We start from the raw sequence: 23409 nt of genomic DNA on the forward strand, positions 1-23409 counted from the left end.
AAAACAGATTTGGCATCTGGCTAAGGGATCATAACAAGATTTATGATAACTTGGATCCACTTTGTATCATTAATCTTTAGTATTATTGCTTGATGTGATTTTTATTAACAGATTCTAAGATGCTTTTTTTTTTTTTTTTTTACATCACAGTTCAGGGATCTATACCTGGCTTGGTTACACACATTTTTCTCGATCACAATCTTTTTGATTGCTTGTTTGTATGTTGTGACTAAATCGAAAAGCATGTCCAAAAAGAGATGAAAAGACAAGAAGCAGCATGAAAAGATCACAGCGTCTCACAGCTGACAGAGTGCAGGGAACGAGGTGGGAGTGAAGGTACGTAATGCTGAAAAAGGACATTCATTGAAGACCTCGCTTGCATCACAGGGTCGTGGGTGTTTTCATTCAGCTCTGTCTTTGTCGATTTTAATAGGGGAAAAAAAGAAAAAAAGCTTTGAGTAGATTCTAACAACTTGGTGTCTTTCTGTCTCCCTGCCTGAAAGCTGTCGTGATGTCCTTTAACAGAGCTAATCGATTCGCTACGCTGAGTATGTCACTTGCGTCTGTATCGCAGATGGAGTCGAGATGTCGGTGGGGAAAATCTTTTAAAGGGTAGAATCATGAAGTGGTCAAAAACCCCAGCGGGAAAAAACATATTTCATATGTTCCATTTTGCCTTTAATGCCTCGACATCATAAAACTAAATAAACAGAAAAGGGCGATCTACATGAAGCTTTGATTAAAAACGTCATTATTAGAAATATCTCTCTACGATGCCTGCAGTGCTGTTTTATTCCTTTGGCATGTAAAAGTAGTTAATGATGAACTTCATCTGGAATACACAAAGTGTCTGCTTTTTCTTCGACACTATTAAACACCACAAGAGCAAGTCAGGGCAACTGTATTGTGTCAAACTGATTCTATATGTAAGGGGGCTTTAAATGCAACAACCTGCAACTGATAACAGGGTGTCTATGGGATATGTAATGCCTTTTTAGCATGGGCAGACTATGAGACATTGAGCACAGATATAAAAAAGGCCCCACCACCACTCCTGTACCAGTGCCACACACACAGACTTTGAGGTAATTTTGCGTCGCTTTTTTGTCGTATATACTTTTTTTTTGAGTCTTTGTAGTTGTTATGCATCTTTTTGTGTTTCTGTGATAGTTTTGCGTGTATTTTGTGTCTTCATGAGGTTACAGTACTTTGTGTCTTTTTTGGTTGTTTTTTATTTTCTGTCTCTTTGTAGTTGTTCTTGTCCCGAGGTAACTTTGTATCTCTTTTTGTTGAGTCTCTCTGTAGTCGCTTGTGCCTCATTGAGGTAATTTTGTGTCTTTTTTGGTCATTTTGTGTCTCTTTGCAGAACCTTTGCATCTCTTTATGGTCTTTTTGTGTCTCTTTGTGGTCATTTTCAGGGACATTTTGCAGCAGGTTGGCTTGACTCAGCAATGTGGTCATTCGAGCGAATCAAGTAACATTATATTTTGCCATCAGGTAAGTGCAAGTATAAAACAAAAAAGACGATATGAGGTAACATCAGCAATGATGACTTTTAAGCAGAAGAGCTTGGCTCATTTTAACAAAAAGAAATGAAAAGATGCATAAATAAAATTAGATAAAAAATTGAAGTAATTGAAATCACACATCTTCAAATTTAAAACTACTAAGTTTTACAGATGAACATTTTTAAAACTCAATTAAAGGCATTTTAAGACTTGTTAAGACCTGCAGACATCCTGGATAAGCAAGTCTACTGAGTGACCAAATCAATAGTGATATCTGGTTTAGGAAGAGAGCAATACTTGGTCTTTCATTTGCCAAGTCTCCATTAAAATGTGGGTCAGTAATGTAGCAGGATTAAAAGCTAGTGATCTGCCTTTTGGCCTAGCACTCATCATTGGATCTGGAATTGATTACATACCAAAACGAGTCCAAACACAAGGAGAGATAGTCATTAAAAAAATCTGCTACACACACTGCTGCTTGCTCTCTACTGTCTCTGTGGAATGCTTTAGATAGAGTTTTGCACAATCCACAGTTTACAGATCCTTTTCATTAAAAGTTCAAGTATTCTTTTTTTTGAAATTCTGTTTATTATTATTATTACATTTGGCACATGAAAAAGCACTGTTTTCCCATACTAAACAACACTGGATAAGGGACATTTATCACCTGGCCAAGCTAATGCTCCTAGTTCATCATTTGCAGAGGACGGCAGCTCCACTTACTGATGTCAGTGAAGCAAATTATACTCTAAGCTGCGGGACTTATCAAACTAACCATCCGCTGCATTTTCTGATGCAACCAGAAACACAGAAAGCATGCAATTAAAAATTCAGCACTCCTACTATTGCAGCAGAGGGAGTTGAACAGCACTACACATAAATGCAACAATTCAAGTTTCCTTTGGGTGTCTCCCTTGAAAAATAGAACATTGTGGCTCAGCGATTAAGCAACCTGCACAGCGTGTCGTCAGAGAAAAACTGCCTAATAAGTTGGTCCATGTGCTGAACAATGCAAACATTGTTTCGTACAGGCAGTTGTGCAAAAATGAAATGTGCTCAAGTGCAAAATAAAACTGACATCGGGAAGCAGCAAATGTGCCAGTGCCTACAGTACATTCAGTTCCTCTAAATGCCTCAGATCCTAAAACATCCGACATCTACAGAGGCAACACCAGCAGACTTTACACTGCTTAGAGATGCCAACCCAGGCTAAGAGCAGATATGCTGTGGTCGCACTGAAACTGCAGAGGTGAGATGGACTAGTAGAGTAGAAACTCCAAAGAGAGGATGTAGGAATGACAGGACCTATATATAAAATGAAATTCTGATTTTCGAATGAAATATCTCACAATAAAACTGAAATAAAAGCACCTCAACGACTCCTAAACACATACACACGCACTATTAACAGTAGCTACAGGGCCTTTAGCTCCCACAGGTACAAGCAACAATGGAAAGAACAGAAGAGTGAGAGACCAAACAATTAAAAGAAAAAGAAACTAAGAAGACATGAAAAAGAACAAAAGAGAGAATCAAGAGAACGGGAGTGAAATGGATGCAGATAGGAGAGAATCAGAGAAAAAAATAATAGTGTAGCTGCAAACTCAGACAAGAGAAAATGAGAGATAAACAGTGGGGAAATGAGGGGGAGATTGAGGCAATTCAAATGGAAATCAGAGGTAGTCCCTTTTATCATAAGATTCTTTCATCTTCCAAAATACATGTTTGATAATGCATCAGCAAAATGGAGCTCGAGAGGGAAATGTGATGTAAATTCTGGACAATGATTTGTTTCGGGACAGACTTTGGGATGTGTATCAGACACAGAGAGGATGGTAGGAAGAAGAGTGGAACGGTCAAACACATTATTCAGCCTGTCAGTCAGCAGCTATCGACAATAGTTCCTGCAGAGGGGAGAGCGCTTACGATTCAATCCCCCCTGCCAAGGTTTTGCCAATGATTATGCCAACTACTACACCACGTCCTCAGTTCGCCTGGGTGCGGGTTATCTGGTCCAGCCAGTCTGGAATATACCTTCAGGGCAAAGCCACCTCAGGCTCATTAAAATGGTAGGAAGATACCACAAGCTAGCAGGTGGTCAGCAAGCTGTCAACCCCACCCCCTCCACCCCCGCTGCAAAGATGGTGAACTTTAAGGAACTTAGCAGTAATTCAGCCCATTCAGAATAATAAACATACATTTTACATTGTAGATATCCATTTTCTAAACAATCTTTGTGCAAGAAATTTAAATGTATTTTTCTATTGTTGCAGGCAGCCCTTGATTTGCATTCACTTCTGTACTTTATCAAAAGTGACTCTTGAAACATTGACAAAAATGACTGTAGACTTGATGTGTACTGTGATGGACAGCACCACCTGAGTGAGTGTCAAGAGTTTTCTAATTGAGGTTGTACAAAATTTAATGTAAATCAATAGCTGCCTAGACCTGTGGAAAATATGTTCAAAAATCAAAATCTGCATGGCGAACAATCAAAAATGGTCAAAAAGTATATACGGTGTAGCATCTAGATAATTTGTAGTTAAGGAGTCCAAGTTTATATTTCCATTGAAAACAGCAGCAAATTGTGGCACGCTGCAATAATTACACTATTCTGCAGCTAAGAGGCATGTTTGTGTGTTTCATACAGGAAAAAATTCATGTAAACAAAGATACCTTGTCAAAGGGGGGCCCAAAATTCTGCTTACTGATTGGTTGGCGGTACTCTCTGGATGCAAATCGCCATTTAAGGCTAAACTATCCCCAACTTTTAGTTTGGGCTCACTTTGCTGCAGAATCAAATGACCACAGCTAAGAGCGGACCATGCAGCTTTACAGAAAAATTGTATGGCACCTCGCCAGAGGCCACACTTTACCACAAGGTTAATGGCATAATACAGCCCATCAGTACAGACAACTGCTCTGTATCAGATGCAAAGATGCTGTGCACAGGTGACCCCAAGGGAAGTAAAAGCACTTTGCAGTGTTCGGGTGTGTTGACAACAGGCCAGTTTACTCAGATAACTTGTAGCTGAGCTTTGGTCAGGTGCCCTCATAAAACAGAACCACAAACAGTACATCAGACAGAAAGAAAAGAGTGCCAACAGGAGGAAGCAACCCATTCTGAAGAGTAGAAATGCTTGAGAAGTTGGATATTGGCACCCAAGAAACACCAGTGCTCTTTAGACTTTAAGGTGATTTATTTATTAGTGCTTATTTTCATGTTATTTTCTTGTAACTTTTTACTAATTTCTTGCTACTTTCTGGGCCATTTCTTTTTTGTTGCTCATTGCCTTCTTTTCAGGTTTTTGAAAGAAATCAAGCTGATTTACTCAGGTTTGAAAGAGAATAACCACCAAAAGCCATAAATAATATCCAACTGGATACATGACTCTAAACACACCAAATACAAAAATGCAACACACCGGGTATGTTTCTGCTCATTAACAACAATAGAAACAACCTATATGAGTGACTGCGAGTGAAAAGTGCAGTTGTTGCTGTGCTAGTTCCTTCAGCTCTGGCTAACGAGCAGAACGTCTCATAAAGAGCCGAAGAAACACTAAAACTCCAGCACCTTGAGGGGAACGCTCCTCACCACGTTCAGCACAGTATGTGAGAGAGACATCAATTGTTTTCCCAATTTAGAAACTGCTAAAACTTTCTTGCTTTAGGGAGACAATTCATGGGGATTAAAAATAACTTCTCATGCGGCAAGAAAGCAATTAAATGTGGTAATCACGCTTGTATTAATGAAAATCAGATGGAAACAGAGGAATCACCGCTCACTGACCTCCAATACAGGTTCTGCTTGTGTTTTGTGTGTATGTGTGTGTGTATCTTCATGTATGTGTGTGGGAGAAAGATTTATTTCTGCAAAGCAGCAGCGGTGAGGCTTGTTGTCAGTGATGTGAGAGGGCAGATTACCACCCATAGGGCTGGAGCTGCTGGCTACAGCATTTTTGCCATTGCTCAGTGGCGGCTGGAGAGGAATTATTTGCCAACATGCTGTTTCCCACTGCCTCAGCGCTGGAACAAATGCTGCAAGCATCAGACAACTGGACTCTGGGGTGTGTACATGCAGAATATGTGGGTATGTTGGTGGTTGAATGTCTCATATGGATATAACTGCTCATATACATTAATATGTCTGATATGTGTGTACCCATGCTGGTGCATATGTGACCATGAGTGTGAGCGCCTAAATGCTCATGCTAATGGTGACAGTAGGAAGGTCAGTGTGTTTGATAAGTTTACCAGCTCACACATGACACCACGAGAGAAATCTGTGGTTCCCCGACTGCTGGCTACAGCCCAGAGCCTGGCAACACAAAGAGTGTCATTATAACGTCTGCTAGCTTATTTAGCAGCAGCTTCTTTGCCAGGATATGTACAAGGGCTATTCCCAAAGGACACTTCACACAGAACAGCACTTCTCAAGTAGTAAAAGCGCTGGACTGAGGACAGAGATTTACAGAGTTTAGGTGCTAGTAAACTGCTTGTGTTAAGACTTTGCACCAATCCCCAATGTCCCTTTCTGTGACTCTGGCAACCTTTTGGGGGCAAAAGACTTACTGAAGTTTTAATGCACTGAACTCCCCAACAGTCACAGGTCAGCCCAGTCATGTGTGACTGTGCTGTCTTTCCTTAATGTATACAGCCATAATGGCTTTGTCTTGCATCTTGCAAAGTGTTAATGAAACTTAATCTTAGTTTTAATGTGAATCAATTCAAATTAGACACTGTAAATTAACTGTAATTATTCACTGATCACTCAACATTTGCTTACTTGCAGACTGGTTTGTAGGCAAATTATGTACAAGCACTTTCACAATTACACATGTGCCTATTTGACGGCACTAGCCTTGACATCAATTAGAAGAACAGGCATGTTTAATTAGGCTGAATCACCTATGAAAGGCAACATGCTGAATATTTATGTTGATATAGAATTAATATTTATTTTTATATTAGAATGAATATTTAGCATATGTGGGTAGTGTGACTCACGCTAAAATGCACCTCCTCAATTCCATTTATGGACATTTTTATACTGTTACTCTGTTATTTTATCATGAGGGCAAGTGCGATATTAACTGTATCTTCCTATTTTATTAGTATTGCCACTATTTTTATTTTGCCTTGGTACGTGTTATCTTTTACGTTATGTGTTGTCTATTGTTGACCAATAATGTGCTGTCTTATATTATGCCATGTATATACAGTACTTGCAATGCACCATATGCACTATGTGCCCAAGACAAAATGAACAAGTACTTCTCATGTTCCTTGTTATAAAATGTACTTCTGCTCCTTACTTGAATATATTTTTGAGCCAGTAATCTACTTTTTACTTCCCAACATTTGCCAGTTATACCTTCATTACTAGTCAGCTCTAAATGTAATCATCATTTGCTCGCTGAGTGGAAGAAACAGAAGCACCACCTGTCCTTTGACCACAAAGCAATGATGACAGAGCAAAACCCAAAACAAGAACTAACAATCTCTGACCACATCTGGACATGCTTTTTATAACAAAATCTAAAAAAAACAAAAGACAGCAGTTACATGATGAACTCCTCATCTAACCTCCTCAAGCACACTGAAGTAAGCTGTACAAACTGCGGGTGAAAATGGAGTTAGCTACCTAATATAAGCTATGTTAGTAGTTGATGTGTAATGTTTATCTCTGATGTTATTATAAGTAAAAGAGAGGTAGAGAGAAAGAGATAGAAAGATCGGGAGATTGCTTATTACACAGGCTAGCCTTATTTGTTTTATTAGCCTACTTGCTTTACTTTATTTGAAAAAAAGACAAGAAAAAAGTTTTATCAACATTTTGCAATGACCTGCATCCCAAAAAAAGAATTAAATAGGAAAGTAACCAGTACTTTATGTAATTTATTACCTGTGAACTCGTTCACTTTTACTCTAGTCAATTTGCATAACAGTAGTACTTTTAGCATAGGAGTATAGAGTATAAATATTCAGCACTCATCTGAACACTTAAATTAGATATAATTATCATGTGTCTGAAGCACAAAGTTTCATTGAATATGTGAAAAAAACCCAAAACTAAGATGTAATGACGGTAAAGTTCCATGAAGCTAATGTGTAAAATGGCAAATGTTTAATATGAAATGTTGCATTTTATATTCTGCAGCTGCAATTCAAATATTTTCTTAATTTAGCTTCATTGGCAGTACAATGTGGCTGAACATTTCAAAATGTTCAGTGATACAAACTACATGTGTAAGTGCACTATTGGATTATACTCATTGATTTAATGGCTGGGATTGAAGCATTTAACTTAATCTGGAGGGGGGGGGGGTAACTGAATTTGGCCGTTTTCCAAGTATGCTATTACATGGCAACGACATGCAAGTTGGACCCCAAACATAGCTGCCCATTCTATTTGTCAATAAAAGTAACTTGAGCAAAGTTATTAATATACAAAAAAAAGGGCAAGACGTACAAGAAACACTTTTTTTTATAAACTGAAAAATTTGGAGGATGTGCACAATAAATTGGGTCCTCCCTAGATGGGGATTGTTTGAATGCACAAAATCTCCCATTGGCACCATCTATCTACCTACTACTGATATTCGCCACATTAAGAGAGACCTTTTTTCCACTGTGACATACTTGTACAAGACGACATGAGGCACATCTACACCCTGCTAAAGTATCCTTGAACAAAACACTGAATCCCCAACAGCTGCTCTCTAGCTGACCCTGACCTTTGACCTCCCTAAGGTGGTAATACAGTATCACAGAGACACGAGTACACACACAAGTAAAATGGACAAATATGTGATGGCACAGTCATGCAAAAAGCACTTAAATCAATGCATTCTCTGCATATATAACTTTAAAAAACACAGAGTGTGAAAATCAGATAAAGCAGTGAAAAGCAGGCAGATCAAGTGTTTGCCATATTTACCTTGTGTTTTTCTTCTGTGGTGACCCTATTCCACTGTGGCCCGGAGGACTTGCATATCGTGCTGTGAGACTGAGGAGAGAGCAGACAAGATGACAGACAGACTGTTAACACAGTTAGGAGAGGAATGAGACCAGCGTCTTACTGGAATTTTTTAATCCATGCCTTAATGTAATAATGTGTGTGAGAGGATGCATTCAGATAGAGGCAGACGGAGAGAAAGAGATAACCAAGGAGAGAAAAGTAGGAGCACATGGTACATACTGTACTGTAGCACACCAGCACACATTTCCTTGACTTTTCACATGATGGCTCACATGTGTTTGCTACCACACGTATGACTAAGCCAATAACATCTCTAAATCCATTTACAGGGCCGCTGGCATTTAACTTTCAAATTCAATTCAGTGGTGGCATCGTTTGAAGAAAAACCCCAAAAACACAGCACACGAGGCAAAGGCGTAGGAAATGCCCACAGCACCAGTCACTGTTTATAACCCAACACTCACTGTTAGTCATTCACCGAGACGGGAATTAACGCGGGCTGCCTCTCCATTCATGTTTGACAGGAAGCAGTTAAGCTACTTGTAGAGCGCTTTATGAACAAAGAGATGCCTTTAATCATCATGCGTACACCCTGTAAACAATGAGGAGTCGAAGGCCAGGTGGCAAGGCTGGTGTTTATTCCTGTGTGTAAATGTTCTGAGTGTGTGAACCGTATGACTTGCAAACCATGTGAGTGTTTCTCACTTGTTTTCATAAACTGAGTGAACAGAGCCCCTATTGAAAACCCCATTATCAACCGGACATTATTTCCTTTTTTAACTAATTTAAGTAGCCTAAATGCCTGGGGAAATTTTTATTTGTGGCTGTTTTCATTGCTAAAAAAAAGCAAGTGAAAAGCCACTCAAAGCAACAGTGGCCTTTTAACTTTGGCCGACGAGGAAAGAAAAGCTGTCTTTTTGATGTTCACGCTAACTGTGACTTAGCTAGGATGACGTTAGCAGTGAATAAGTAGCCTTTTCTTCTATTTTTTTTTTTTAAAGTCTTTTAGATAAGACAATTACAAAAACTACATTTGTACTCACAAATTATAAACAAAAGCACACACAAATTAAGAGAAAGGATAGTTTTGAAAATGGAACCAAAATATATTGCATGCAGTGTAATGGCATGCTTAGCTAATGGAAGCTAACATTATTAGCAACTATTTATAGATGGCCCATTGTACATTAAAAATAATGACAAAAAAAGCACTTGCAAATGTATGCTTATAAAGACAGTAGTAACTTGTGTTGGAAATTCACTTGTTTTATAATTTGGTCACAATAACTTGACAGAAAATGAGCTTTCCAAAAAATGCTTACTTCTTCCCACCAAGCACAACAGAAAGCTAGACAAGCTAGCAACAAGTAAAGTCCCACCTCAAAAACTTTACTAGGAAGAAAACTACAAAAGCTATATTTTAATGAGTTAATGTTAAATATGAACACAACTATACACAAATATAAAGAAAAGACAATAATGTTAAAAATTTACCTAAAATATATTACATGCTGTGTCATGACAGACTTAGCTAATGAATGCTAATGGGTGCTAACATTACTAGCCTAACAATCAGTTATAGAAATATGAACCACTGTAGGTAAATAAATAGTACAAATGACCACAGGAAAATGCTTGCTATCAAAAAGAGTAGAAACAAATGTAAACTCACCAGTTTCACACTTTGGTTCCAGTAACTTGACATACAATAAGTTTTAAATTAAAGAACTAAACAAAATGCCGACTACTTCCCACCTAGCATAATAGAGTATTATATAGCCACAAAGCTAGACAAGCCAGCAACTAGTCCACGTTCAAGAAGTTTACTGGAGAGAAAACTGCAAAAACTAAATTTTACAGCCATATGATCACCAAAACTATACAGAACTATGGCAAAAAGACAAGTGTTGAAAATGTAGCCAACATATATTGCATACAGTGTCATGGCAGGCTAATGGATGCTAACATTGTTAGCTTAACAGACTGGGTTATAGACAGAAATATGGACCATTCTACACTAAAGAAATAATAAAAACCACAAGAAAATGTCTGCTAACAAAGACAGTAGTAATAAATGTTGCAAATTCACCATTTCACAGTTTGGTCACAGTAACTTGATGGAAAATATTTTTTTCAATAAAAGTACAAAACAAAATGCTGACTGTACTTCCTACCTAGCATAACAGAGCATTAAATAGCCAGAAAACTAGAAAAGCTAACAACTAACAAAGTCCCCCTTCAAGTTTACTAAAAAAAATATACCAAGAATACATTTTATGAGCTAACGCTTATTATGAGCAAGCTATCCACAAACATGGAGAAAAGACAAGTGTCGAAAATGCAACCAAAATAAGTGTGCAATATATTTAGCTGAGCCTGTCATGGCAGGCTAATGGGTGCTAACATTATTAGCTTAACAGAATCAGTTATTTCCAAAAATAGTGCATTAAATAGCCAGAAAGCTAGACAAGCTAGCGACTAACACAGTCTCCTTTTAACTAGTTTACTGGAAAGATTTCTGTCTTGACTGTTACACATTACAAATAAATCAGTTTATATAGAAGTCCAGCTAATTTGAGACTTGTATTCATACCTTCCACAGGCTGACCAGAGATAGATACTTGAGTTTTCCAATCAGTTCCTTTTGAGTATGAAGCCAGAGAGCCGCAGTAGTTCAACAACTGTCTTAAAACTGTCCTCTACAATGACCAGTAGCTCTGCTTCAGCTGGAGGACAGAGGAAGTAACAAGCACCAGCAGTCTGTTTAGACGTCCTTTTTTTCTGACAACGAGGAACAACTTGTTCTCTGTTTTGTGATTGTGGGCTGCTGGTTTGGCGTTGGAGAGTGAACGTGGACAGAGACAATAAACTACCTATACTGGGAATCTGAGTGACGCACTGCCATCATCACATCTTATTTTCTGCTCTCTAGGCTTTTAATGTGCATTTCTCAACTTTGCATGAAACTGAATTTAACCAAATGCCAACAGACTTTTACATTTTCGCATTTCACACATTTAGCTGACACTGTGACACAAAGTAAATGTAAAATTTGATTAGAGATCTAACAGTACAAGTAACTCATGATATTGCTCTGAGTATGATCACAGGGACAGGAAATTAGAAAATATGAATACATTTTATGAATTACACAAGCAAGATATACCATAAGAAATAGTTTTCATAGGGAAAAGGGTTCCGAACAAGTAGTCTACTGGACATGAACTATATAAACTAAAATTAATTCAGTATCGGATGTTTCCTTGAGTCCTTTGATCCTGAGTGAGGTCGGTCTTAGACCTTTTGGATATAAAATGTTATCTTAATCATCAATCATTTTATCCTATTAGACACATTATAAAATTTGTCATGATAGTGTACAAATTATTGAGTTATGGCCAGAAACTTGTTTTGTGAGGTCACAGAAACCTTGACTTTTGACTCTCAAATTCTAATCAGTTCATTTGTGATTCCAAATGGACGTTTGTGCCAAACTTAAGTGAATTCCCTCGAGGTCTTCTTGAGATATATGGTTAATGACAATAAGACGAAGGCAAGGTCACAGAGACCTTTACCTTTGACCACTGAAATCTTGTCAGTTTATGCTTGAGTCCAAGTGGATGTTTGGGCCATTCAAGGAAAATCTCTAAATGCATTCATAAGATATTGCCTTAACGAGAATGGGACAGACAGATGGATAACCCAAAAACATAATGCCCCCAGCTCTGGTTTAAAAGGCATAAAAATCCTTTGCTAATGAATATTTTGACAGCCTCCTCTCCAATATAGTTTCCTTTTGTGCAGAAGTACAACAAAAGGAGGACTGCTACAGAAGTTTCAGGCCTTGCTGAGGTGATTTTCAGTCAATATCTCAAATAAATTTCATCACTCTGTAGAATCAAACCAGCCGTCACGGAGCGACTGTGATATTTAATGCTTTGTTCACGGAGGTCGAGCTGTGAATGACGAGGATCTTTTAAGGTGCTGAGCAAAATTTTAATTAGCTGTCCAAGTCTTGAAAAGGTTCCCATTCTCTGCAATACACACATTTACATTTCTCTCTCACACACACACAAGCAGTCTCTCTACAGTATTTACACCTCTCCCTCAGGACAATATGCCTCCCTTTTAAACCACCTGTGATAAAGTGCCGAGTCACTGTACATTTCTAATTGACCTTGTGGGTTTTCATGATGCGGTGTTATGCAAACGAGCTCTGGAGCAGACAGCAGACCAGAGGGGGAACAAGTTCAGGGCAGTTTCACATTATAGTGGCGAGCACCTTCCTGTCACGACATTAGTGAACTATATGATATATGACACCTCAGTTAATGATGTCTGGCAAATAAATATGTTCTTTTTAGTTTTCCAAAACCACATTTCATCTACTTGTTGTATATTTTGTGCTCAATTAAATACCCTAAATGCCACTTAGCACACAGACAGGACAAGCTTAGACATAGATTAATGGAGCCTGTTGCACTCAATTTTTTTCAATTTTTTTTGTTCATATTCAGAGTGGGAGTGCAAGTGCAAGGCTGTTAGCAAGGGTTATCTCTGAAGGCAGCAAAGGCCACAAAAGACTGAGAGAAGGCAATGTAAGTACAGCTTGTGTAGGAGCAGCCCACAGTTGTATATGACAGTTAAAAAAGTCAGGGATGATGTGGCGCACATTTTTCCACCACAAGACCCATCCTGACCCTCCTGCCCCCACCTCCTGCTTTATAAAACGCAATGAAACATGAAGGCAACGGTATAGAGTCCCCAGCCTGGAGTGCTTATCCAACCCGCAGCATTTAAGATGTTTCCAATGTGGAAAAAGAGACACTAGGACACATGAGGGCAGGATCTAGGACTGGGGAAAGGGGATGGGGTGGTGGTAAGGAGGAGAAGGAGCGGGGGTACAGTCTGTCACTTTTGATCTAATACAACATACATCAACAAGGCCTCTGTTTAATAGTCCACGACACTGCGGCGCGCATGCAAGCGATATTGGATGCCTTCACTGTCCTATTAAATGTGAGTAATATCAGTTTCAGCTTGATTGTAGCCGCAGCCCTGAGGGCAGACACTAACGGATGGGTTTGTGATCCAAAATGGCAGGAGCTCAGGCACTTGGGCCGATGTGATGACAGCAGGTAATGGCGTGTCGTCCGACCTACGTGTCAAAAGAGGTTTTCCGTCCAACATGGACCTTTTAAAGCCCAATCCACACTCTAATATCAGCTACTTCTGGAATAGTTCTTCGCAGACTCATACATTACATCACATGTCCATTAAAGCATGTGACACAGTCAACTCAGTATCTTCTGTGCACTGATGCTAGTTATGTGGTACAATCCACAGTTAGCTGCTTTGGAAATTGTTCGGTCACTGATGGTTCACTCAGAAGAATCTACAGCACACGTTGAGACTCTTGCATTCATCTTGCACCTATTCTTTTGTACCAATATATCAACAAGTCATCCAACCTTTACACCAAAAATAGGTAGTTCTGGATGCCCTGGTGACCTATGGGTTTAGGACACCAACAATGAACCACAACATCTCTCATTAAAGGGTTGGGTTATTTGAGAAAAAGAACTACTTTATATTATGGCATCATGTTGGAAGACAAAAGTGATGGATGGATAAATAGATGGATGGTGGGATCGATGGTGGGACAGATGTGTTTCTCAAGCTGTTGGATCGTCCAACAAGTACTTCTGATAAAGCCTACTGGCGCCTTACAGACCCCTTTGATTGCAAATCAAATTTTTGACCTTGCTGACATGTCTATATGCTGTTTTTTTTTTTACGATATAAGACATATCATAAGCAAAATAAAGAGTCAAAGCCATGGCTGAGCTTTTCTGCCTTGGAATTGCAGTGTCTCATTGACAGTCTCGGAGGCACAGATTCGGACTTTCGGGCTTCATATGTCATAAACCTAAGAAATGAATCCCGAAAAGCTATGGCGACACCAGTGGTATTAGAGGAGAAGCCAGGCTATCTATTGGTAATTTGCAAGTTAATGTTCACTCTCATTTCAATTTGTTAGCGATATTGATCAGGAACAAGGGTTATTTTAAATTACAGACACATTTTTAGCTATTTGATAACATAGTCAAGCCGCAGGCTCATGTTATCTATCAGTGGGAGTGAGAAGGTATGCTTGAACTGCAGGCAAAAGGCTGAGGGGCGGGGCTGCTTTGCGTATTCATAAATCCGTGCATACTATATGAGGCAAAGTTTTAGAATTACATCGAAGCCATTTCAAGCCATTAAGGGACGTATTTGATGGATAAAACTTCTAAATATTCAATTCTGATGGACAGAAATGAATTTTAGGTGTTTAATAAATGCCCAGGGAGGAACCTTAAGTTTGACTGGCAAAACTTACTTCTTTGCCACATCTCAACTACCAACTATCTTTTAAAGACTTTAGATGCCCAAAAATATACAATAAAAAAATAACTAACTTGCAATTTAAACTGACCAATAGTGTTTAAGATCTGGCACCCCTATTGTGAGACATTGGATGCAAACAGTGGTGACTTCTGACTTCTGTGTCAAACTCAGATGTTTTGTACGCCCAACAACCACCACCCCCCCCCAACTCCCTATGAGGTTTTCAGGCACTATAACAGAAGTACAACATTATCTACTTGCTGAAAAGTACCATGTGTGGAAATCATCATGTGTAGATCAGTACAAAAATTAAGTATTGCAATACAAACAAATGCATGAAATATTTCATGCAGATAGTCACTAAACTAAAGTTAAAGAGCATAAAGCATAAGTTCAACATACTGTACACATAGTACAAAAACTTTGCTTTCATGGTAGTACCCCTATTATTAAAACATGCTGTTGGCACGACTTATTAATGATTTCAAATAAAACTTCTCACTGTCAGTTTCCCATGACAAAGATCAATGAATTATTCATATCCACATCTGTGTACCAAAAAAAAAAGCTAATCACAAGTCTATGATGTATGACAGTACAGAATAACAAAAAAGATAAGCGGAACCAAACTATTTACCAGTTCATGATGCCACTGACACTATTCCATCCTCCTCATATCACCATGCGTTTCCAAGAAAGACCCAAACTCTGTTGCCTCGATGGTATCACTCACACACTGCACAAGCTAAAACTGTACCTAGGAGACGAGTCGGGCTTGGCCAGGCTGTTGGCTCTCCCATAAGGCAAACGGCTCTTCCTGTCACGAGACACGGCGGTAGGCAGGCGTGAGGTGCGCCAGACCAGGGGGTCAACTTGTTCGCCCCGGGACATGGTGAGTTAAAGAGGGAGGGTTTGCTGTGCCCTGTCAGGCCCGGGCCCCCCTGCCTTCTAGAGCACTGAAAACCTCCCGTGGCTCCGGGCTGTCGCGCTCTGTCCAATGGGGAGTTCCCCTTGGACACACACACATACACACACACACGGTCACACACATCCCCTGCCCCAGAGACACCAGTCAGGCCAGCAGGTGCTGTCTATAGAAAGCTCCCCATATCACAACTGTAGATGTGCAGCGGGCCAAATGTGTGAGTGTGTGTGTCTCCGTCTGTGTAAATCTGTGAGACAGATAATTTGATAATTCTAAAAGCTTAACATTTTTAATTTAAAACATCCATTCTTCTGGCTTATCTTATATTTTATGAAGTTACTCAGACATGCTAAATCTTCAGGGTCGACTGGGGCTTACAGGAATTCATCACTGTGGAAAATTAGAATAAGAAAAGAGTTTTTATGAATACATTTAATTACATTTCAGTGTTTCCAAAGGTGGTTGAAAAGAGAAAGGAGCCTGCACAGCAGCCAGGCATGAAGCCTGGAACAAAGGGAACATTTGAAACAATTTGAAGTTGACGTAGTACATTATGAGAAGTGCAGAGAAAGCAAACTCTAGCATCAGACATATCATCAGTTTGTGTAAGCTACTTTAACGTATAGCAGATTCTTCAGATAATTAGATTTTACACAGTAAAACAGGCACCATACATTATGCTGCCGCGACAGCATGAAACATTATTCCTAAAAAGAAAGAAACAGAACAGGATAACAGAATATATCCCTCAGTATATCTTAGGCTTTTTATTATCATCTAATTTAAAAAGAAAAGAGCAGACTGTATTTTGCCTCAAACGCTTATGATAAGCTTATGAAATAAAGACAAATAATAGATAAAAAGTCATTCATTTTCTCTTCTGTGTTTTTGAGCTTAACCAGCTGTGCTTCCATTAAACTGTCAAGAGAATTTAAGCAAACTTTTGAAATGTTGCAATAAAGAAATGCGAATTAGGCTTAGGAGTGAATAAACAGCTTGGCAAAGCTTAGTTAAGTCAGAAGTTGGCGGTATCGGCGACACTTTAAATATGGCTGTAACCTGCAACAGTGAACAGAGTCAAAGAAGGTGAGGTTGCAAACTGAAAACTAAACAAGATCCCTTGCCCATCTACCCCGGTGCTGAAGTACTTGAATATATTATCACTAACACATACACACACAGTATGGCGATAAGAGAAGTGAATAAATCATGTTTCATAAGTCTTGTTTTTCTTTGGGTGTTTTTTATGGGAATGTGTGCCTATGGTTTGCACATTCCACATTTTATTGTAAGTGTGTCATACAGTGCGGTACTCCCGCTGGTCTTGTATTGGTCTTGACTTGGTCTCAGTCACACAAAGTCTTGGTCTTCTCTCAGTCTCAATACACTCTGGTCTTAGTCATCAATTCAGTGATTTTATTGCACTGGAAGACACCAGCCGCAGAAGCAGTCATCTGAGTTAAATGTTTCTGTGTCAGAGGCAAAGGCATTTCCATAACCTTTTTTCATATCAACTTCTTTTTTAAAAGGCAAAAAACACCTCAAGTTAGCATAAACTTTTTTGTGCAATTAGTAAGGTTTTATCAGTTTTTACTGTTATCATACAGTTTTTCTAATTCCATACTTTGAAAAAAATAGGCTACTGTTTCCAAATTCTGTGGGAATATTAAAAATACAACACTAATAACTAAGCATGTAAAAATCCATAACCTTCAGTCTACCCTTTTAATTCATAGCATCAGGTGAGGTCGGGACTTTATGAAAAGGTACTAACCATGTGCCAGACCGTAAGCTGACAAACATCAAAGACACTGCCGAAAAAAACACAAATATAGGAAGACGAAACGCCAAGCAATAGTGAAACTTGAGTTGGTTTTTACTTTCACCTTTGCTGGTGAGCGTGTCTACAAACAGCAAACTACAATCCTGCACAGTATAGGTTGAAAATATGTTATTCCACGCTTTCTGACAGTGTCCAGCTCTTCACTAAAGCTATATAATCTTTAAAGTGGGTGAAATATTCAAACCCAACTTACATGTTTTTAAGGCTGCCTCATTCCATCAATTTCAAGCTGTCTTGTGCATCATTTCATATACACTCCCCCCAAAGTCAGCCTGAAATATTTGATCTTCTTCTTCTTTAAAAACTCTGTGATCTCCACCAGGATTCAAAATAAATTCTGTGGGTTTAAATTATGTTTGACTGCACAGCATGAGTTTGGGATGATTGATGTATACCAGTGAGTCAGCTGCATTTAGGAGGTCAAAGCAGAATTGGGAAAGATTTTAGGAGATTTCCTTTACAAGTATAAAAATGCAACAGTACCACTGTGCACAGTCAGAGTTCATTCATTCATCTTCCCAACTTACGTGATACTGGGCCAAATTGCTCGATACCTTCAGACTCTTCTGGGCAATATTTCTCTGATTTCTCTACCCGAAATGTTGAAATTCATTCTCCACACCTTTGCAGACTTTCTTGAACCACAGAGAGAGGATGAATGGTCTGGACTTCCCCCCCAAAACTCACAGATTAATGGCTTACTTTATCAGTGACAGACACGGGCTGATCCTCTGACCTCCACTGCGGCCTTCAACATTCAGACGTGATTAACTTATCAGCCCCGGGGACTGAGACATTACTGAGGCCATGGACAGTGAGGGCAGAGAGGGTCCACTTGGAAATTAACCGAGCCACTTTTAAGAGAAACTCTTTATAGAAAACCTTCTTCCATGAATTCATATTTTTTGCTTGTTATTAGTGATGCACAGCGTAAAAAAAGTAATTAAAATTAACAGCTGTAAAATCATGACATCATAAAATTGTAAATAGAAAAAAGTGTTGCGTTTACAGTAATATCTTGCAAAGCACTGACCTCCAACAAAACTGTTAATTTTAAAGTGAGATTATATTCAAATAAAAAAAAAAATCTTTGTAGAATTTAAAGATTACTGTAGTTTAAACACAAGAAAACTTTAATACAAAAAATGGTACTTTTTTTATTACAACATGAATGTTAAAATCTGAGTGTTATATCTTAAAAACTTAGTTGAATAGTGATGGCATTGCTGAATTTTATTTTTGTCTCCCAAACTGACTGCGTAAATTTTACAGTTTCAAAATGTTGTACTTACAACAACTTTTTGATTGAATTACAAAAGTTTTACATGGGTAAAGTTGTTTATATCTTCACTGTATTTTTTACAGATTTATTATGCAAACAACAGCTGCCAGTTTTTTTTTTTTTTCATAAAAAATGGGATTCAAATATCTCTCAACCAACTTGTTATCAGTATTGTACGCATGTTTGTATTTATTTATGTATTTATAATGGCCATGCCAGGCTGGATTGATGCTGCAATGTGTATGGAACTATTCGGTGTGTATGTATGTGTGTGTGAGCATTCTCCACCTGTTGTGGGGGGGAGTGTGGGAATGGGAGGCAGCTGTGCGCCTAATAATGCTCTTGCCCCCACATACACACACACACACACACACACGATACACTGACCTCATTGCTACCACCTCCTAACTCGTCCCAACAGAGTGGGTCTAAAACACTCGACAATATCATCTTACCCGCATGCCCTCTCCTCAAGTGCTGAGACTAACTGCTCTTATTGCACTGATTTTATACACACACACAAACACACGCATGCACACACACACACACACACACACACACGCTGCCAAACAGAACGGCCATGCAGTAACTCGATCTGGTTCGGGGGAATGCTGCTCATGTGTGGCATGTCAGGCGTTCCTTTAGATGCTCCTCTAAGGCCTGCTCTGTCTATTTACATCACACAGGATAAGGCCTCCTTTGCTTTTACTGCCTTTTACTGCTTAGCTGCCTGTATGCCAACACTTCTGCTGCACAATGCATGTCTTCATATTATAAAGTGCCTCATAAATCGGACTCTAAATAGACCGCTGAAAAATCGATGCAGCCCAACCAGAGATGTGGCTGTGTTCAAAATCACATACTAACATACTATTCATACTTAGTATGATGTAGAATGGAGTATGTAGCAGAGACGACACCAAGTCATTGTTTTGCAAGTCACAAGTAAGTCTCAAGTCTTCTTACCCAAATCAAGTCCCAAGTTTAGACATGCAAGTCCCAAGTCAATTTCTGAGTCCTAAATTTGAGTTTTGAGTCCTTAACAAGTCATAATGTTGGCTTTCACATTAGTAATGCCATTTAAACAACAAAGTAATAATATATTAAATTTACAAAAATCATGAATGCTTTCTAAAAATGTGTATTCATTTGTTATGACAAGTTTGTAAAAAACTTCCTTGGCTGTTCAGCCAAAATTAGCTAAGCATTAGCTCTCTAAATATAGCCCCTTTTACACAGTGGGAATATAGCAGTTTTATGCTGCCTCGCCATTCTGTATAAAAGGTACGATCGCAGAATGGGGGACAGATTTGTCTCACCTTTGAGACAGCAACAAAGGTAGTAATCACGCCAAATTGAGGTCTATGCAAAAGGGACAGCTGGCAGGAAGGGGTCATGGGTGTGACTGGCGTTTTATGCGTGCAACCACCTGTGGGAGATTTACAAAGCAGCCGGTAGCAGTTAGCAACTAACACAAAGAAGCAGAACAGTGTCTGTAAATGTCCACAAATTGGAAAATCAGTGAAGTCAGGTGAAATCAGGTGCTCCTTACCATCTGAGCAGAGGACAAGATCAGCCGCCATATACCACAGATTGTTATTGACATGTTATTCTATTGTTATTGTTTAGAAAAGGCATTGTTATTGTTTATGTCACATTAAAGACTGATGCTATTGTGTTACACATCATGCCCATCACACCTGTCGAGCCTGTTGTTGCCATGATGCCAGCATGCTGTCTAAATCCAGCAGCATGATGCCTCTTTTGTTTGATTCTGTAAAAATGCAAAGGTAGCGTAAAGGAGGGACACTGTAGTGATCTATAGTGCAAGCTCTGTGTTAAAAGGGCTTGTGTTAATATCTGCCTCGACTTACTCTTTTTTTGTGCAACTTCAAATGTTGAATGAAATTGAAGTTGTTGTGTCTCCATGTAATTTTCAACTTCTGCACCTTTGCATACTGCAGTTTGTTTTTCGTTAACCACCGCATACTGTAAGTATGTAAACAAAATTATCTTTAGTATCATTTTTTCCTACTGGCGCTCACTACCGTAACATTTGTTCTTCATTCTTCTCTTTATCAGCAAGATTGGATGCTGTTGGATGGACTCAAACTAATTGGACCTGGGGTATTCACTGCTTGCTGGAAATGAATTGCGTTGATGTTTGTTGATCTTGGAAATGAATTGGTTTGTGGCACTTTTTTAATAGCATATTGTTTAATCTGTAGACTTGGGGGAAGGTATGCAGGTGTGCAGTATATACACATTGAGAACTGGTAGTACTTAAGTATGAAATTCCTAAAACAGCCTTTGTCTTTTCTCTTGCAGGCGTTCTTCGTTGTCAAAACACTGCACCTAAATTACCCACAATGCAACTCGACCACTGATGGATTTGTCACCTTGAGACAGAGTCAGGCTTTCGTACTGCTTGCAGCCTTTATGCTAAGCTGACCTTACAGGCTGTAGCTTTATGTTTAACAGAAGAGTCCTATCAATCTTTTAATTCATCTCTCAACCAGCCAGTGAATATTTTCCATACATTCTGAGGCTAGGCCTGCATTCAAAATGTAAATCGAATGTAACTACTCTCCTCTGCTGTCAGCCAGCTTGACTCTTCCCCGTCAAAACTTCCTTATGCAGCAAAAGCTCTAATGAGAAACATTTTCCATGAATGCTGTTATTCATTTTGCACTGAGAGGCAGTGATATCCAACAAATTCCTGTTTACGAAAGCTCAAACTGGACCTAATTAAGCATCCAAAAGCGATACATCAGCCGACCTCTACTCAAGCATAAATCCTAAAAAATAGTAGGTCCACTAATTGAAACTAGTGACATCAGCTTGCCCCATGACCTCTAAGGCTACCTCTGCCCCAAACAACACTCCAACCAACACCAAAATACTGGAATACTATCTGGAGCGCAACGTACCTGGACTGCATGTCTTGTGTCTTGAGGCTGCTGGCGGATGGTGCGGTGCTGCTGGTCTGCTGGCTAAGCTCCACCAGGGACTGGTAGTACTGCTGCTGCTGCTGCTGCTGCTGCTTGTAGCGAGACAGGATGAAGAAAAGGCCCAGGATGCTCTTTAGGTTGCCATTCCTGATCTCTGGGGGGAACAAATCATGAGGAAAGTGTGAGTGTGTACTTTATGCTGTGGTACTTACAGTGCTTCTCCACCATTATATAAATCCATTCTACCACTGTGTACTTGTATATACAGCTTTATCATGCATTTTCTTGGAATAAAATCATTTTTGCGACTGAAAAGAGTGCAAGACTTTTGTTTTTCTTTTGTCTAGAACCAAAGCAGTGTTCTATGACGCCAAAATTAATATTTTCCAGACCATTTATTGTGTCTTTCAAACACTGTAACGTGAACATATGTTGACTTTTTTAAAAAAAGCCACTTGGGGATGGAGCTCAAGTGCAGCTGTTGTGCAACTGCAAGCATAAGAGTTTCATAAGAGTAATTACACATCGGCGTTAACTGGAGGAGATACTGATGGACTGTATATAATATGCAGAGTTATAGCATTTAGCATAACTTAATGGCATTCTGCATGAGGTAACACTTACTCTGTCCCAGAATAATTTAGGCCACTGCTCTCAAGAAGAACAATTTGTCACATATCCAGACTAAAGCATTTGCAAACACACAGCTGGTTTTTAGGAGTGACGCTCAGCATGAGAACTTCTGGACCGGTGTTTAACTGACAAACGTCTGGTATAAGGACAAGTCGGAGGCCAAACAGCCCAAAATATACAACAGGAATTACAGCTTTTGCCATAAAATGAGGAACTGATGGTGTATTTACAGATGCTGTTGGTGCAGTGGTGGCACAATGGCAGAAGTGAAACTTTTCAGTTTATTGATTTGAGTAAAATTATATAAATGGATGGGATGAAAAGGAGAATGAAAGTTGAGTTGAAGTTCACAAACTGCTTGACAGCTAAAATAAAACCTGCTTAAAAGTAAAGCAAAAAACAAGAATTACTGCCATGTGGTTGTATGCTTCTGCTAACCACTTAAGTTGCACCACAAACATGGATGCTTCACACACATCTTTAACTGCAGTGCAGAAGATCTAGACAATCTGCAAAGTTTCAAGGTGGACACCCAAGATTAGTGTCACCAATTGAGGATCTCACCAAATGTCTCCCGCTCTGTTCCTGAGATATGCTGTTGACTGATTGCCAGAAGAGTGATTTTAGTAACATTATGATGTCACAGTGACTTTGACCTTTGACCCTCGACCATCCTAATTCAGCTCATTCTCCATCAGGTCTTTCTTGAGATATCGTGTTCAAGAGAATGCAACAGATGGAGTCAAAGTGACCTTGACCTTTGACCACCAAACTCTTATCATTTTATTGTTGAGTCCAAGTAAACGTTGGTGTAAAATTTGAAGAAACTTCCTCAAGGCCTTCTTGAGATATATAATTCGCAAAAATAAGACAAATGCAAAGTAAAAGCAAA

At 39.1% G+C, this 23409-nt stretch overlaps 1 protein-coding gene across 8 annotated transcripts in view; it reads right to left on the minus strand.

Moving 5' to 3' along the window:
* Positions 1 to 23409, minus strand: part of nav3 (neuron navigator 3) — a 252680-nt gene that overhangs the window by 122972 nt on the left and 106299 nt on the right. For all 8 annotated transcript variants that reach the window (XM_088072951.1, XM_088072948.1, XM_088072946.1 and 5 more), the window contains exons 5-6: positions 21864 to 22038; positions 8452 to 8520 (exon numbers count right to left, since the gene is read on the minus strand). In XM_088072951.1, coding sequence (XP_087929077.1) covers positions 8452 to 8520; positions 21864 to 22038 — 244 coding nt within the window. The remainder of the gene's footprint in view (positions 1 to 8451; positions 8521 to 21863; positions 22039 to 23409) is intronic.

The sequence above is a fragment of the Plectropomus leopardus genome, chromosome 22 (genome assembly GCF_026936395.1).
Source record: "Plectropomus leopardus strain MGB_pleo_1.0 chromosome 22, ASM2693639v1, whole genome shotgun sequence".
Taxonomy (NCBI): domain Eukaryota; kingdom Metazoa; phylum Chordata; class Actinopteri; order Perciformes; family Serranidae; genus Plectropomus; species Plectropomus leopardus.